The sequence below is a fragment of the Quercus lobata genome, chromosome 11, assembly GCF_001633185.2.
Source record: "Quercus lobata isolate SW786 chromosome 11, ValleyOak3.0 Primary Assembly, whole genome shotgun sequence".
In the NCBI taxonomy this organism is placed as follows: domain Eukaryota; kingdom Viridiplantae; phylum Streptophyta; class Magnoliopsida; order Fagales; family Fagaceae; genus Quercus; species Quercus lobata.
In genome coordinates this window covers 27,961,919-27,978,726 of record NC_044914.1, presented here as the reverse complement: position 1 = coordinate 27,978,726, position 16,808 = coordinate 27,961,919, and the positions used below count along the sequence as shown (strand labels likewise).

Here is a 16,808-nt window from a genome sequence, read left to right as displayed (position 1 = left end):
TTCTATAGTCCTCCTCTGCTTTCTTCATCTTCTTCACAGTCACCTTAACCACCCTTGCATACTCTCCCGACTTCTCAAGGAGAGAGTTGTAATTCTCTTGAAGACCGACTGTATCTTCATCTTCTTCAGCATCTAATTCTTCTACAATTCCCATGGATTCCTCAGCATCTTCTGGCGGCTTGCAAGTCGTGAGCCACCCGCGAAATCTAGCCGTGAGTTCCTGCTTCACTGCACAGTCTTGAGCATTTCTTCACTCTCTCACACACTATCTTTACATGATTCCCACCTAAATACAGGATTACTAATTGCTAAATTACAAGCAAATTTAGCACGGAATAAAGCCAACAAGATGGTTGATTAAATTCAACCTTACAGGCACAATAAAATTCTACCATATTGGACAACAGCTAACTGAACCAAAGGCAATGTTCGTATAGAATAAGACAATGTTATCGTAAAAGGCAAGAAGCACCCATGAATATGACTTGCCGAGATTAACAAAAGCTCTTAGAAATGGAATTAACGATTACCCTATCTTTATATTGTCATTCTATTCCTCCTATCTTAATATTGTCATTATTAACGATGTTCACGTGATCAAGAACATAATGGATTTTTTTTTTAATTTTTTATTTTCCATTCTTCTTTTCATTCCACAAAAGAAAAGATCAGCCATGCATAAACTCAAACAGTCATATATATATATATATATATATATATGTTATCCAATGATGACAAGTGTTATATGCTAATTATATTTTCAAACTTCAAAGTCAAAAGGCAGAGTGCATTTGTACAATCGAATTACATATATAGCAGTTAATTAATTTCTTGTTCCAATATATTGATTTTTATTCTTATCTTTCATGTGATCAAATATTCTTGATTTAATTCCATATATATATTTAAAAGGCTAAAACAATGTGATTTTTCTATTTGAGCGTAACTACATCTAACTGCTCTCAAGCTAAGATCTTATTTTGATGAAATATAAAAAACACCCACATGTCTCTAGCGGGCCGGGGAAGGGATGACTCGAAATAAACACTCCACATTGTAAAATATTGTTGGCTCAAGACCCAAGATTTAATTCCATATTCTCTTTTACCCTTCCTGCTTAACCACCATTTCGTGACTTATTTCCTTACTAGAAATTTGACTTATTGCCTTGGCATGGCCACCATGGTACGTAAGTGTAAAAACAAATTTCTTCTTCATGATAATAAAAGTGACTTCATTTTTATTATATATATATCAATTAGAAGGGTACACATATATTTATTTGGTTACTACTAAACACACTCCTGATCAAGAGCAACATACTCAAATATGAGTAATCAATAAATTAACCACTAATTATAATTAGTAAGGACGTTCGCCATAATAATTACCCGGAGGATCATAGCTGCAAATGATAAACATCCACCCATTGTTGCACTTGGCTCTGGCACACCCAAGATGAACAGAATCACGCCACACAACCTGAGTATAGTGTAGGCACTCACCACCAACACATTTGTTGGAGTTGTTGTTATAGTTAGGCTTCTCAGCTACCCACAAATTCACTGCTTCTACTCCGCTAAAGGTACCATAACCTTCAGCAAGATTTTCTCCATAGGGCCCTTCTGAATGTTCCAATTTGCAGTCTCCTATCTTCGTATTAGCATAATTTTGAGCATAAGCTGCAATTGTGTTGTTCCATCTAATTGGACCAACACCAACTTTGGCACGAGCAACATTGTGTGCCTGGACAAAGTCAGATTGGGAGTTTTGGGCTAGGGAGACATGAATTAGGGCTAACCCCAAGAAGCATATAGCCAGCAAAAACTTACTAAACCCCATTTTTATCTCAATGCAAGACAAAGTGAACTTTTTCAATTTCTAGTTCTTAACGAAAATGTGATATACTATTGAGGTTTGATTTATTTATTTATAGGCAAGAGAACGGTGGTCGTTATGGATCAAGTGGGATGCATACATACATGAGCATCGTTAAGTTTCCTAATTTAGGATAATATCCCCAATTTAATTAGGTAATATCCCAAAAATAGTACTCCCACATTAGACTTCCTATTAATTCTCCGTTGTAAGAGGATTCTACTATATTGCTTTAAAAGAAATGTTATGTACACCACATTTGACAACAAATCCTTAGTAACACTTTGTTATTGATAGGTAAAAAATAATAATTTCATTAGTAGGTTCAAGTTAGAACCAGTAGCAACTTATCACCGAGATTTTAGGACAATAACAATTTCAGTTGATATTGATTCCATACTTTTTTCTTCTTATTTTAGGACAGTAACTTATTTTCCAAATTTTTAGCTAACCACTTTTCAAAATACTCATATTAGATTATCTATTTTAAACTTTATTTCATTTAAATATTTGAAGTGCTACATCTACAACATTTTTGTAATATTTTCAGAACAAATTCTGGTGGTAAATTTTTTTCCTTACCACTAGGATTTGTTGTATAGTTATTAAATCCAGATGTCATGATCAGTTACTTAGACCGATTTGAACCATTAATTAGAATTAAAAAAGTAAATGACACTATCTCCAAAAGAAAAAGAAAAGAAAATGTAGTATATGGTATTAATTTGAATTAAAAAAGTAATCGACACAATATCTGCAAAGAAAAAGAAAAACAATATATTATATATGGTATTGTCAAACCCATTATCAAACCTAACGGTACCCGCAATTTTTTATTTATTCCCAATGATTATGCTTAGAACATGCATCTTTTCTATGCTTGAATTCTTAGGATAAAATTATTTTAATAGACCAATGAAATTAGGGAGGAAAAAACTGGAGCATGCCTCTTTTTCATGCTTGATTTTCTAAGTATAAATATCTTTTTTAGACCAATTAGATTAGGCAAGAATGACCCAATAATATGTTTGAGTAGATCATCTATCTTTCTAACCATTATTGGTTGAAACTTGTAACAAGGGGTGCAAGACTGGCCCAAGACATTTTGAGGCCTTAGGTGAAAATTTTAAAGAGATCTTTTTATATCTTAATATCACTTAAATGATATTTATTTTATTTTTTATATTATAATTTTTTTATTTCAAATCTATTATTAATTCTTACTGATTAACAAGACTAATTCATCCAAAGTGAGCTAATGATACTTATTATATAGGTTTTACAAATTGAAGAGTCATCAATAAATGAAAGTTATTTAAAACATTAATTTATTATACTGTTTAATTAGTTTGTAAATTTTTTATCATAAAATTTCTATTAGTTTTAGCATTTTTCATTCACTTAATGGTGAATTGGTAATTGTGTTATATTTCTATTAATTCATAATTTTTTTTTTTTATGTGAAGAAAATGCTAAAGTATTACAAATTTTACTATAAAAAACTTACAAATTAATGTGACATTTAAAAAAAAAAAAAATGAATATTAAATTATTTATTGTGATTGGACATACCAATTTATAAGAACTATGTAATTAAAAAATAAAAATAAATAAAAAGCTTCTTGGAACCATTTTAATTTGGGGTCTTTATATGTTAGGAGGCCTTAGGCCATGGCCTAGGGGCGGCCTGTAGGGGTGACATCACGTTATCAGTAGAAGGTTTTCAAGAAATGGATTGACTGCATAAGTAACGTATCAGTAGAAGATCTAACTTTCACTTTTCAATGCTTTCAAATGCCCATAGAATTGCCACCTGATCTTGTAACCCAAGTGGTACTCAGCTCACCACGTAATTGTCAGTGTGGGGGGTTCTATCCCCTGCAATAAACAATTAACCAGCAAAAAAAAAATGCCCATAGAATTGAGTAACGTATCATAACACACACTCTATGGCCCAACTACTCATTCTTTTTATTTTTGTTTTTCGAATTAGTGGCCCAGCTACTCTTCAAAGTGTCCATAATTTTTAACATCTTGTAGTGTTGGTATCATTGCTGCCTCAACACGGGGATATCATTGATTCCTAATTTTTTCAACGCCAGCAACGCATGGTACAAATTTGCCAATAATTAAAGAAAAAGCATTATGGAAATTGCTTGAATTTGTTTATAATTTTCTTCTTATACTCTTCATGCTTGCAAATTTTCATAATGCTCTGAGATCAATAATTATATCATCTCTAAAATGTTTAAATTTCAAATTTTTGTGTGTGTATGTATATATATTTAAAATTTTAAGAATCTAGTTTTTTTTTTTAAATATTTATTAAAAATGTATTTATGGATTGAATAGTAAATAATATTTGATTGACATGAATTTTGACATACATATTTACTATTAGAACATATAGAACATTTAATCTAACAGTGAGATTTGTTTTTCAATAAAAGATTAATTTTTTAGTTCGACCAAAAGTTTTTTTTTTTTTTTTTTTGATCTTATACAATTTATTTAATTTTTTTTTTTTTGGTATTCTATCCTAATTAAATAGGTAACAACTTCACCCACTTATAAAACATATAAATAGATAGTGTTAATGCCCACTTTTGACAAGAGGCCCAATGGCAGAAAAAGCCTAACAATATGGAGAAAATGGGAAGAGAAAATAGTAAAGTAAATACCAGCAAGCCGGAATGGCAGGAATAATAGTTAGTAGGCCCACAAAAATAATAAGTGGCAAAAAAGAAGAAAATAGGCCGAGGAAGCTCAAGGAATGAAGTAGTAAACCCATGTGAATAATAAGAGATAAAGAAGAAGTAAATGGGCCGAAGAAGCCCAAGAAATGAGTTAGTAAACTCATAGGGTTGGCATAAAGGCCAATAAGCCTGAAGGGTAATAAGAGGTAATGATATGGTAATTAGGTCGAGGAAGCCCAAAGGATTTAGCAAAAACCCATGGGAATAAAAGAGGTAAAGAAGAAGTAAATGGGCCGAGGAAGCTCGATGAATGAAATGGGCTGCATGGCACATCAGGAATATGGTCCAATAGAGCCCAAAAAAGGTAAGGATGTGGAAAGTGGGCTGGCAGGAGCCTCAGCCCGTTAGCCCATGGGTAACAAAGAAATAAAAGAGAAGTGACGCAACCCAAGTACACAAGAAAGAAAAGGACATGGGCTAGGTAGGAAGGAGAAGGCTTGTGCCCAAGTAATGCCTAGCCCAAAGAAGAGATGGAAGGTAAAGAACATAAACCCAAAGGCCCATGTATCTTTCACGTTGCGTAAGTTAAATAGCTACCAGAACGTATAGTAGAATCAGACAAACGCTGAAGCAATGACAAATGCGTGAAGGCTAGAAAAGTAATGGATTCAAACAAAAGTAGAGGATATACATAGGGCTCAGTTGTTCCTACCGTGAGCACATTGTACATTTAAGACTCTTGCCAAGGCGCGTCTACACTGGGATGGCCCAACTTGTGCACAAGTTGGTTTAAGGTGTGTTTTTCACTTAGGCCAGTCCCAACTCTCCAACCTTAGAATCATGGGTCGTGGTACAGCAGGAGAAATCAAGCCCAAAAACACAAAAGGTCCACCACAGATAGCAACTTAAATTTCAACTTATAATACATTACATAACCAGAGTATAATTACAAAATGGCCTAATTTTTGTAATTGTAGATTAGGGTTATAACACTAATATTACTATTTTCGTGTGTGCTCTAACAAATATTACTGTTTACTAAAAAGAAAAATATGTTTATCCCATATTAGTTGTGTATGTTTAGTATCCACTATTTATAATCCTAGTCTAACAACTACAAATGTTAGAAACTTTTATAGTTGTATTTTGGTTATATAATGTATTATAAACCCGATTTAAAACATTAATATTGCTATTTTCGTATGTATTATAATAAGTATTACTGTTTACTCAAAAAAAAAAAAAATTCTAGCCTTTTTTTTTTTTTTTTTTTTTTTTTTTAACTAGGAATATACATCTGGGCAAATTATTGTGTGGGTTAGGCAGACTCCTGTCCATCTCTAAAAAAGGTTGGTTTGCCAAGGAATGGGCTTTGGATTTGAATTTGTTTGATGGAGGGTCACGTTTATGCCAAGGAATGGGCCTGGGTCGAGTAAAAACCGAACCGAAAGAAATGGGGCATGAGCTATACTACTGGTGGGGTGGGCTTTGATTCTTTTTCTTTTTTATTTGAAAATGGTTATACGAATGATAAATGAATCAAAGCTACGCCACGTAATTGAGATTAAATTTGGGTAATTACAATAATCTATTTTTGTAGAAAAAAAAAATGCATTTTTTTTAATTTATAGAAAAGTGGAAAAACTACGTTAGATACAAGAATTTGTGCTTCTCTGAAGCTACTGCACCTAGTGCATCTTCAAAAAGATTTACAACATTTAATAACTTTATATTAGATTGCAAAGGGCCAATTTTATGCTAGTGGCCTAGCTACTCATCTTTTTTTTTTTTCTTTTTTTATAGTTTTTTTTGAATTTTTTAATAATATTATTGTCAATTTTTGCCAATAATCAAACAAAAAGAATCATAGAAATTGCTTATGGAAAAGAAATATTTACTACTTAGGAAAACATTATATGATAACGTGCTTTGGTATACTATCTGAGATTCAACTAATTTTTCTATTTTTCATATCTTTGCTAAGATATACTATTTGATATTTTCTATTTGACCGTAATAATTAAAAATTATTTACAAATCAAAGGAAAATTATTTTTATATAAATTTATAATATTATTAGAATAAACCAAATTTTAATTTTTAAAGTGTACAAAAATAGACCTAATCTGTCAAAGGTGCAACTTTACTTAATAATACAATTACATAATAACCCAAACTTTATCAAAGCATACTGCAATCATAGATGGACTAAACACATTATTTGATGAGTTAATACTCATTAATAATAATTTCATATTGATAATGAAATATATCATGGTTCAGACGTAAACGTTAATTAAAATAAATGAGAATTTACTAATAATTTTTTTTTTTTTTAGAATCCAGACCAATAGGTCAAATATATATTTTTCAATGAAATACTGAAAGAAATTACACATAATCTCAAGTATCAAGAGGAGCTATATCGTCAGGAATGAATTCTATCCAAACCTGAAGCTCAATGCCAGACTTTGAACATCTGGCTAGAAAGTGGGCAACTAAATTGCCTAAATGCTTAATATGGTTAAAATTACAAAAAACGGAACTCTGCAGCTAGAACCAGCACATCATTCAGCACGAGACCAACCTCTGGATGGCTCACATCTTCAGCCAGGAGTGCTTTAGTAATCACCTCTGCATCAGCCTCCATAATAAGCTCAAAGATACTAAACTCTTTTGAGAAGATTAGAGCTCTTCAACAGGCTAACGCTTCAACTGTTGCAGCGGAAATAGGCATAGCAATCCGTTCTGATAATGCTCCAATAGCACAGCCATATGAGTCACGCAAAACCACTCCTAAACCAGCTGCTCCCAATCCATCGAAAATAATTTTATAATGAGCAAAATTAGGGGGGGTCCACCATGCTGTTCTGGTCATATCTGGAGGTAGCCGAGAATGCAGGACTTGGGCTGATTGAAATTCAACTAGTAGACATTCAGCTCTTGCCCGAATCACAGTGACTTGAGTAAAGGGCTCACCTAGCCTATCACAGTTACGCCTACTCCAAATCAGCCAAATAATCATGCTAGGAGATTAACATTAACCAGGTCCTTTCTCAGCAAAACCAACTCCAAAAAATCAGCAAAGCGATTGAATCTATGCTTGAGGCTTTATTATGTGTTAAATAAATGAGTTTTACTTTATCTTGGGTAGTGTTATACATGTGCAAAAAAACTAAAATCTAACTTTCAATTTTGATAATGGTGTTCACACACACAGGGAGAAAGAGATGTTAACCATGTGAGAAACGGTTAACAAAAAGTGAAGTCTCAAGCCGTTATGAAAAAATCATTTTTAATGATGATTTTAGCCTTTTTAAGTGTTGAGCTATTTTTAATTAATATATTATTATAATAAGTTTTTTTTTTTTTTTTTTAATAATACTAAGTATTTTTAACATACACATGAAGAGAGGAGAAAAATTTTAAAGAAACTTACAGTGGTGTATATATGAGTTAGCTGCAAGTAATTGACTTGTGATTTGGTCTAAGAGTGTTACAGACAATGCACGGTGAGGCTATATATATAAATATATATATATATATATATATATATATGTCTGGTTGGATTTCCTGTATACTAAGGGAGTACGCACACTGGGTATTAACGAGTAGTGTCATAGCACTCTCGTACCAGCAGCTGCTAGTTCCACTCCATCCTAATGACCATTTTATTGGATTGTCTAGTTTTGTTAGTTCTTCGTTTTCCATTGATTCAAGAATTTTAGATTTCTTCTTCAATCAACGTCTTGAGGATCTAAAATTTGATGAAAAGAATCTCGTATCCTTACTTAATTTTCGAACAGGAACTTGAGAGACAATAATATTTAATTAACATGCTTTGACATTGTTCAGAATTTCCATTTGCGGTTGATTGTTTATGGTTGCAAAGGCTCGAACAATTGAGAAACTGAAAAATTCTTGGAAATAATCAGCCACTTCTAGAGCACACCATTTAATAGTACTTGTAATGAATCTGCTTAATGAAATGGTGGTGGTGGTGGTGTTTAAGTGTTTGGAGTCCTGGACAAATGAAGTTATTAGAATGATGAAAAATAAAGGGATAAATTGACATATTTGAGTCACCCATCCAAAATGAGGACAAAATTGGTTTCTACCCTTTTCGAGTAAAATAAATAGCATTCTACTCCATTTCCCAAATTAATTAGGGAAATGCCATTCTTTTGAAAATCGACTTTTTCAAAATTGAGTTAAATTCTATAGTGACGTTTTTAAAGACTTATAATGACGTTTTTAAGGATCTATAATGGCGTTTTTTAACTCAAGTTCCATAAAATCGAGTTATAGGTAAAAAAAAATTGCATGTAACTCGACTTCATGGAAATCGAGTTACAAAACGCTACTAGAGGTTATTAAAACGTCACTATAGGTTCTTTAAAACGCGCCACTATAGGGATTCAGATTAAAAGTCGATTTTCAAAAGAGGGATATTTCCCTAATTAATTTGGAAAAGGGGATAGAATACTATTTATTTTACTCGAAAAGAGCAAAGGCTAATTTTGTCCTCCAAAATGAAGAAAGGAACTAAAATATTGCCTCAACCAAGAACAGTTTTTTTTGGTATACACATGTGACTGAAGTCTGGTGTTGAATAAGAATGACACAAAGGAATGGTTATTATAATGTAATTGAGCCAAAACTTATAAACTTAAGCTTTTCAGTTAAGCGACGTCTATGTTTTATATATTAGGCTTATTACCTTCTACTAAATTGGAGTCTCCCAACTTGTTCTCTCTCCAACAAATGGTATCATAGCTTCATTTGTCCCATCACCCATGCATGGCAACTCCCTAACCAACTAATAACTACTCACACATCTTTAACACTTACTAGCTGCTAACTATTCTTATCATTAAACAACTTCTTTGTTTTTTGGCTGAATACAGAACTTATCACTTACTAGCTGCTAATCACTGACCACGCGTAGGACAATATCAATTTAATGAAATCGATTGTCTTTAATTTTACCCCAATTTGCAAAGAAGATGACTTGCCACCCAATGAAAGATGGGTGACTTTTTTATTTATTTTGTTCTTTTTCTCCAGAAATAACTAGCAAAAACGCTAGCTATAGTAGCATCCTTTTTAGCGGCATTTAAAAAAAAAAAAAAAAAACCGCTGCTATAGGTACCTCTCCAGCCACGTTTCAAAGGGCCTATAATGAACATGTTAAAAGAAAAAGAAACATTGTAATGGATATAATGAACGTGTTGCAGGAAAAAGAAGCAGGGGTGCCGGTAGAGCATGTTATGGTATATGACAAAGCATATAGACATAAAGATGGGAGTCATGTAACTTCTACATTTGCTCAAAAAATTGTAAGTATTATCTACATTTATCCTATAGCCGATTTAAAAAAATAAAAATAAAAAATTGCCTATAGTAGCGTTCACTGTTTTGAAAACCAGACCGGACCGGCTGGTCCGATCGGGAACCGAGAGCCAATCCGGTCCTGTTAAAAACCCCAAAACTAATCAATAACCGGTCAACAACTGGAAAACCGGCCAAAAACCGCAAAACTAATCAATAACCGGTCAACAACTGGAAAACCGGCCAAAAACCGGTCAAAAACCGGGGTTGAACCGGAAATTCCAAAAAAAAGGTTCTATGTCCGGTTCGGTTTTTAAAACCATGGTAGCGTTATAAAAACGCCACTATAGGTTAGGGACCTATAGTCACAGGGCAATAGCAATATTTTGTAGTGTTGCTATAGAAAATGCCACTATAGCCCAATGGACCTATAGCAGCGTTTTTAGGACTTATAGCGATGTTTGCAAAACACAGCTATAGCCCTTGGTTTTTTTGCAGTGATATAGCTTATCTATAAATGAACATACCTTGTTCCATTCAAAGTCATGTTCCAACTAATTTATATTCCACCAACATATGTTACACTTATAATTTGTTATCATTTTAATTTTTCATTATAAGAAGAAGAAGAAAAAAAAAAAAAAGGAATTGATTACTTTATAACAGAAAAATAAGAAAGGGACTTGTTTAGTAGTGGAGCATAAATTGATACATTAAGGGTCTGTTTTGGAATCCGCTTATTTTATTGAAACTGTAATTTTGTTGTTGAAAATATTATAGATAAAGGTAAAATTTAACTGAAATAATAAAGTGAGACCCATAAATAATACCAAAAGTATAGTGGAACCCATAAATAGTAGCAAAAATAAGTTGAATAGTAAATAGATTAGTAAAATTAATCATGCCAAACAAACACTAAGAATGAAACTGAAAACTTTTATTCCTTATTTAAACCTTTTTAGCTCATACATGGAAATTGTTATAGCTATAGGGTAAATTTCTTTACACACTCACTATTGCACACTTCATACACACTCTCTTTAAAATTGTAGTTTGAAACATGATTTCAATACATGGAAATTTTTGTAGCTGTGGGGTAAATTTTGTTACACACTCACTATTGCACACACTTTCTTTGAAATTGTATTTTGAAAACAAGATTTCAATTCAAATTGTAATATGATGAAATTTTGTTTTTTAAAACACTATTTCACAATTTTAATTGAAATTGTGTTTGCAAAACACAAATTCAACCCGCATGGCAGTGGGTGTACAAAGAATGGGTCATAGTGAGTGTGTAATGATCATTACCAATAACTACATAGGTAGTTAAAGATATAGCTTTTAGTAAGACCTTTGGCAAACGTAGTTGCCAAAAGAATCATAGTTGTGACCAATGAATGTCCCTCCATTATTGAACCTCACTTTAGCACATCCTACACAAACTGAGTTGTTCCAAGCCACATGAGTATAGTGGCCGCACACCCCATCAATTGAAGAGTTAGAGTTGTAGTCATAGTTTGCCTTCTCGTTGACCCACATCTTCACTGTTTCCATGCTTGAGAGGTCAGCACTACCCCATGCATGGTTTTCACCATATTCTTGCACACCGGAGTGCACAAGATTGCAGTCAACAATACGCTAATTAGCATAGTTTTGTGCATATGCTACTATTGTGTCATCCCAATTCAGAGGTGGAACTCACCATCTCTGCATAGGCTGCATTGTGGGCTTAAGTCTTCTTAGGAGTTTCGAGCAAAGGAGGGATCGATTAGGGTTAAGCCCAAGAGGAAAACAAAAGCTAGTGAAATCTTACACAACCACATTTTAGTGGAAAGCAAAATGTTAACTGAATGGTGGAGAAATAAGGTATGTGCATGAGGAGTATATATAGGTAATTAGGGACGTCCATAGTGTAAAATTGTGTGATGGTACAACCGGCTCTCTAGGAGCCAATTCTGTTAGCTAACATTCTAATTTTGAAATTGGATTAAAATCTTGTAATTCATAGTTAATAATAAACTCATACACCACATCTACGCAATACAGAATGAATCAGTATTTTATTTCAGTTTTAAGGTCTAAAATTTGGCATTAAAATATAAATGAAACAAAAAAGATAAATAGAAGTATATATGGATATATATATATATATATATATATATATATTTATATGTGAAAGTTCAATTAGTGTGTAAATCACTAATAAATGTTTAGACCCCCAATTTTAACAATACCAACACAAGCTTATACCCGAACAATATATGTGCGGAATGATAAATATAAGTTATATCCAAACTAGTAAAACCCTCTAAACCATAATTAATCAAAAACACAACAGCAATTAAAAGGTAAAGAGTAAGGGAAGAAAGATGCAAATACAAAGATAACATCGGCACATGTTATCGAAGAGGAAATCGAAGAACTTGACGAAAAACCTCTCCGCCACCCTCCAATCGGTCAAATGATCCACTAAAGAATAAAGTTGGAATACATAAATAGCAAAAGACCCTCCAAACCTAATCTACTTAATGCACATAAGCCCTCCAGGCTTCTTACTCCAAAAGGGTTACGTGTAACCTTGTCTTCTTTAACTTCCAGATCCCGCAGTAAACCCATTGCATCAACCAAATAAATTGGTCATCTCTGAATTGCTTCCCAAGCACCAAAATACCTCCTCATTGATATGAGTATGATGAGATAAGGACTAGACAAATGTACCTCTCAAGGATATGTCAATGAAGAGGGGGAGAGTAGAGGAATTTGGAAAATCAAATGACAAAGATTGTGGATGAGTCAATCTTGTTTTTCTCTAATGTTTCTCTCTCAAACTTTTCTTTAGAAGCTCTCTACATTTCGTGAGTATAAGGGTATTTATAGCGGTGTATGTGAGGAATGTGAAAAGTTAGTTTTCATCAAAACATGGCATTCTGGCGACTCAGTCTTGCGATTGGAACTAGTCACGAGTTTGAGTCGCGAGCTAACTACTTGGCCAGACTGTACATTTTGTCCTGTAGTACTCTAGCTGTCGTGACCATTCAGTTCCCTACATGCTTCACACGTGTGCCACTTTGGCGACTTGCCAATCGTGAGATTTAGTCACAAGGCTCCTTTGTATGCACATATCTTGAGTTTTCTTTACACTCTCTCACACATAACCCTTACATAATTCCCACCTAAATACAGAGTATCTAATTATTAAAATACAAGCAAATTTGGCACCGAATAAAACCAACACATGATTGAATAAATTCAACCTTACAAATATATATATATATATATATATATATCTATTTAAATGAACTATTTCGGACTAAGAAATAAGAAAACAGGCATATTCGTTAAGTTATTTCTTTTATAATAAAAAATTCCCACTTGTGGTTTAACCATAAAAGAAGAAACCTCCTATATTATTGAGTGTATCACTTAATCCTTTGTGGATATATTAAATTTAATGGTATTGTTTCATATGAAACTTAAAATTGCATTTTTACATATAACATGCATAAATAAAAACATATTCATTACATTACTCAATAAATTGGATTAAACAATACAATACAACAAAAGAAAAAAAAAAAGATTATTAAAAAAAAAAAAAAAAAAAAAAAAAAAAAAAAAAAAAACAAGGCACAAAACAACCTCATGTTTCACTTGAACCTTAAAATAAATAAAATTGAATCATGTAAATGGGTGTGATGCATATGGACAACACGTTTCACTCCTCAATCCTCATTCCCATGGACATCTAAACCCCCCACACCAGTAATATATATATATATATATATATATATACACACACACACACACAGAGACACATAAACGCACACCAGGCAATAGTGGCAGTTGAACAGAAACAATCAAACCATTAAGAAGCAACACAAATCTGAAAAAAAATTTAAGGCAAACCTCAAAATTTGAAGGAAATGGTTGGAATGGAGAGTCCGACGCATAGCAGAATCAACAAATACAGGGAAAAATTGAAATGATTAAAAGCAAAATTTTCCAGCAATACTGACCAAAAAATATGGGTTTAATTGAGCTTTTTTCCTTCTTCTTCTTCTTCTTTTTTAATTTAAATGCAATTTTTTGTTTTAGAAATCATAAAATAGTGGGTCCCCCACTTGAATGTATTGTTCGGCTGATGTTCTATAAATATAGTTTTTAGAAAATTGTTTCCTATTTTTCTTGTTCAAAACAGGATTTTGAAAACATTTGAGTGGATGGTTTGAAGATATAGAAAATGTTTTTAATGACATATTTATAAATAGAAAAATATTATATTCATAACATTTTCACAACAAATTCTAAATAGCAGGTTGTTACGAGTTGTTATTAGTAGACCAAAAAGTAATTTCAGTGATAGATTCAAATTAAAATCAATTACTATGAAAGTGTTGTGAAAATATTGCGGACGTAGTACTTTTCTTACATATAAATTGAAAATAGTGGATCCATAAATTTATCTAGATCATTTATTTCTTAAATTAAGGAGTTGATATTCATCACACAAAAGTATAATGCTTCAACTTTGAAACTTATCATTATCTAAAAAAAAAAAGGTAAATAAATTGTATTCCCTTATAATTATCCACAAAGAAAAAGGTAATCTATCAAAATACTTTTAATATTTTTTTTAAAAAAAATCTCAAAGGTAGAAATGGTCTACCACATATCAATTTTTTTATTATTAAAAAACGTGTGTTTGCGAGGTGCAAATGTTTATCCAAATGGGCTCTTAGTTTATTGCATTGCAAGCAAAATGTTGGTGTTTTGTTATTTGTGATTATATAAGACGTGTAGATGCTGCGTTAAGTAAAATGTTGATGTTGCCTCTGAGGCTGTTGGAAGTAAAAGTGATGGCATTTGAAGAAGCAATATAGACTTTACAGATACTCAGATTTTCACATGTGAAAAAATAAGGAAACAAACTAACGCACATTTTAACATAGTTTGCTAAAGGAAACTGATAGTTATGTAACTTAGATAAAGGAAAATTCCTGTATAATTGAGTTTGTCTTTACTTAGTATGTATTGAATTTATCTTCTTTTTAATATAGTTTGCCATATGTATTATTATTATTTGTATATCTCGTAGTACGTTTTAGGTTTAACTGAAAGACTAGCCTTTCCTAGTCTTCAATTAATTATACCACATTTAAATAATTATATTAGACATACTCTCACATATTTGCAATTGCTGATATATATGATCCAAATCTGACACCCAAAAAACAAAACAAAAAAAGGTTTTGAGCTGATATTTGATTTTTGTTGGGTCGGAGACAAAGAGGATATAAATCACAACTTGTCATATGTTTTGATTTTTTTTTTCTCTGTTAATTTATAAGGAAACTCAAACAAATATATAACAAGTACTGATTATTGATCAGTGAAGTATATATTTACTCGTAGCAGTGCCATAACTCGTGAGAATAGAAATGGCACAATAAAATTTTACCATATTGGACAGCAACTGACTGAACCAGTGGCAAAGTTCGCATAGAAACTAGAAAGAATAAGAGAACGTTGTCGTAAATGGCAAGGAGCGCCCATCCTGATATGATTTGCGGAGAACAGATGCTCTTAGAAATGGAATTAATGATTACCCTATCTCTCTCTAATCCTCCTACCATAATATTGTCATTATTGACAACGTTCACGTGATCAAGAACATAATGCTTTTTATTTAATCTTAGATTTTCCTATCTTCTTTTCATACCACAAAAGAAAAGCTGAGCCATGCATAAGCCCATACAATCATGCATATATATGGTATCCAGTAATTACAAGGGTTATATTCTAGTTATATTTTCAAACGTCAAATTTCAAAGTCAAAAGTCAGAGTGCATTAATACAATCGAATTACATATATAGCAGTTAATTAATTTCTTGTTCCAATATATTGATTTTTATTCTTGTCTTTCATGTGCTTAAATACTCTTGATTTAATACAATATTTTTATTTTTTTGGTTAAAAAAAAAAAAAAGCTAAGACAAGTGACGAGTGTGATTTTTTTTTTATCTGAGCGTAACAGTAGTTAACTACTCTTAAGCTAAGACATAATTTAATGAAATATAATAAACACTCACACGTCTCTTGTGGGGAAGGGATGACCCGAAACAAAAACACTCCACATTGTAAAATATTGTTGGCTTGAGACCCAAGATTTAATTCCATTTTCTCTTATACCCTGGATTTATTTCCTTATTAGGAAATTGACTTATTACCTTGGCATGGCCCCCATAAGACGTAGGTGGAAAAAACAAATTTCTTCTTCATGATAATAAAAGTGACTTCTTTTTTATTATATATATATCAATCAGAAGGATACACATATATTTGGTTATTACTGAACACACTCCTGATCAGGAACAACATATTCAAATATGAGTAATCAATAAACTAACCGCTAATTATAATCAATAAGGACGTTCACCATAATAATTACCCGGAGGATCATAGCTGCAAATGATAAATACCCCCCCATTGTCGCACTCGACTCTGGCACATCCAACACGAACAGAATCACGCCACACAACCTGAGTATAGTGCAGGCACTCACCACCAATACATTTGTTGGAATTGTGATCATAGTTAGGCTTCTCATCTACCCACAATTTCACTGCTTCTACTCCGCTAAAGTCACCAGAACCTTCAGCAATATTTTCTCCATAGGGCCCTTGTGAATGTTCCAATTCGCAGTTTTGTTTCTTTGTATTAGCATAATTTAGAGCATAGGCTGCAAGTGTGTTGTTCCATTCCATTAAACCGACACCAACTTTGGCACGAGCTACATTGTGTGCATCGACAAAGCTGAAGTGGGAGTTTTGGGCTAGGGAGACATGAATTAGGGTTAACCCCAAGAAGCATATTGCCAGCAAAAACTTGCTAAACCCCAT

General features: G+C 32.5%; 2 protein-coding genes and 1 pseudogene across 2 annotated transcripts; all 3 read right to left on the bottom strand.

Moving 5' to 3' along the window:
- Positions 1 to 1,275: 1,275 nt before the first annotated feature.
- On the bottom strand, positions 1,276 to 1,876 carry LOC115969254 (basic form of pathogenesis-related protein 1-like). Its single transcript, XM_031088862.1, has one exon. The coding sequence runs from the start codon at positions 1,840 to 1,842 to the stop codon at positions 1,363 to 1,365; it is 480 nt and encodes a 159-aa protein (XP_030944722.1). The 5' UTR covers positions 1,843 to 1,876; the 3' UTR covers positions 1,276 to 1,362.
- Positions 1,877 to 11,249: 9,373 nt separating this feature from the next.
- LOC115966288 lies at positions 11,250 to 11,731 on the bottom strand (annotated as a pseudogene).
- A 4,597-nt stretch (positions 11,732 to 16,328) lies between these two features.
- Positions 16,329 to 16,808, bottom strand: LOC115969275 (pathogenesis-related protein 1-like). Its single transcript, XM_031088892.1, has one exon. It carries the CDS (start codon positions 16,806 to 16,808, stop codon positions 16,329 to 16,331), a length of 480 nt encoding a protein of 159 aa, XP_030944752.1.

Excerpts from the sequence above, each read along its gene's own strand:
- LOC115969275 (XM_031088892.1), bottom strand. The coding sequence starts at position 16,808 with ATGGGGTTTAGCAAGTTTTTGCTGGCAATATGCTTCTTGGGGTTAACC.
- LOC115969254 (XM_031088862.1), bottom strand. The coding sequence starts at position 1,842 with ATGGGGTTTAGTAAGTTTTTGCTGGCTATATGCTTCTTGGGGTTAGCC.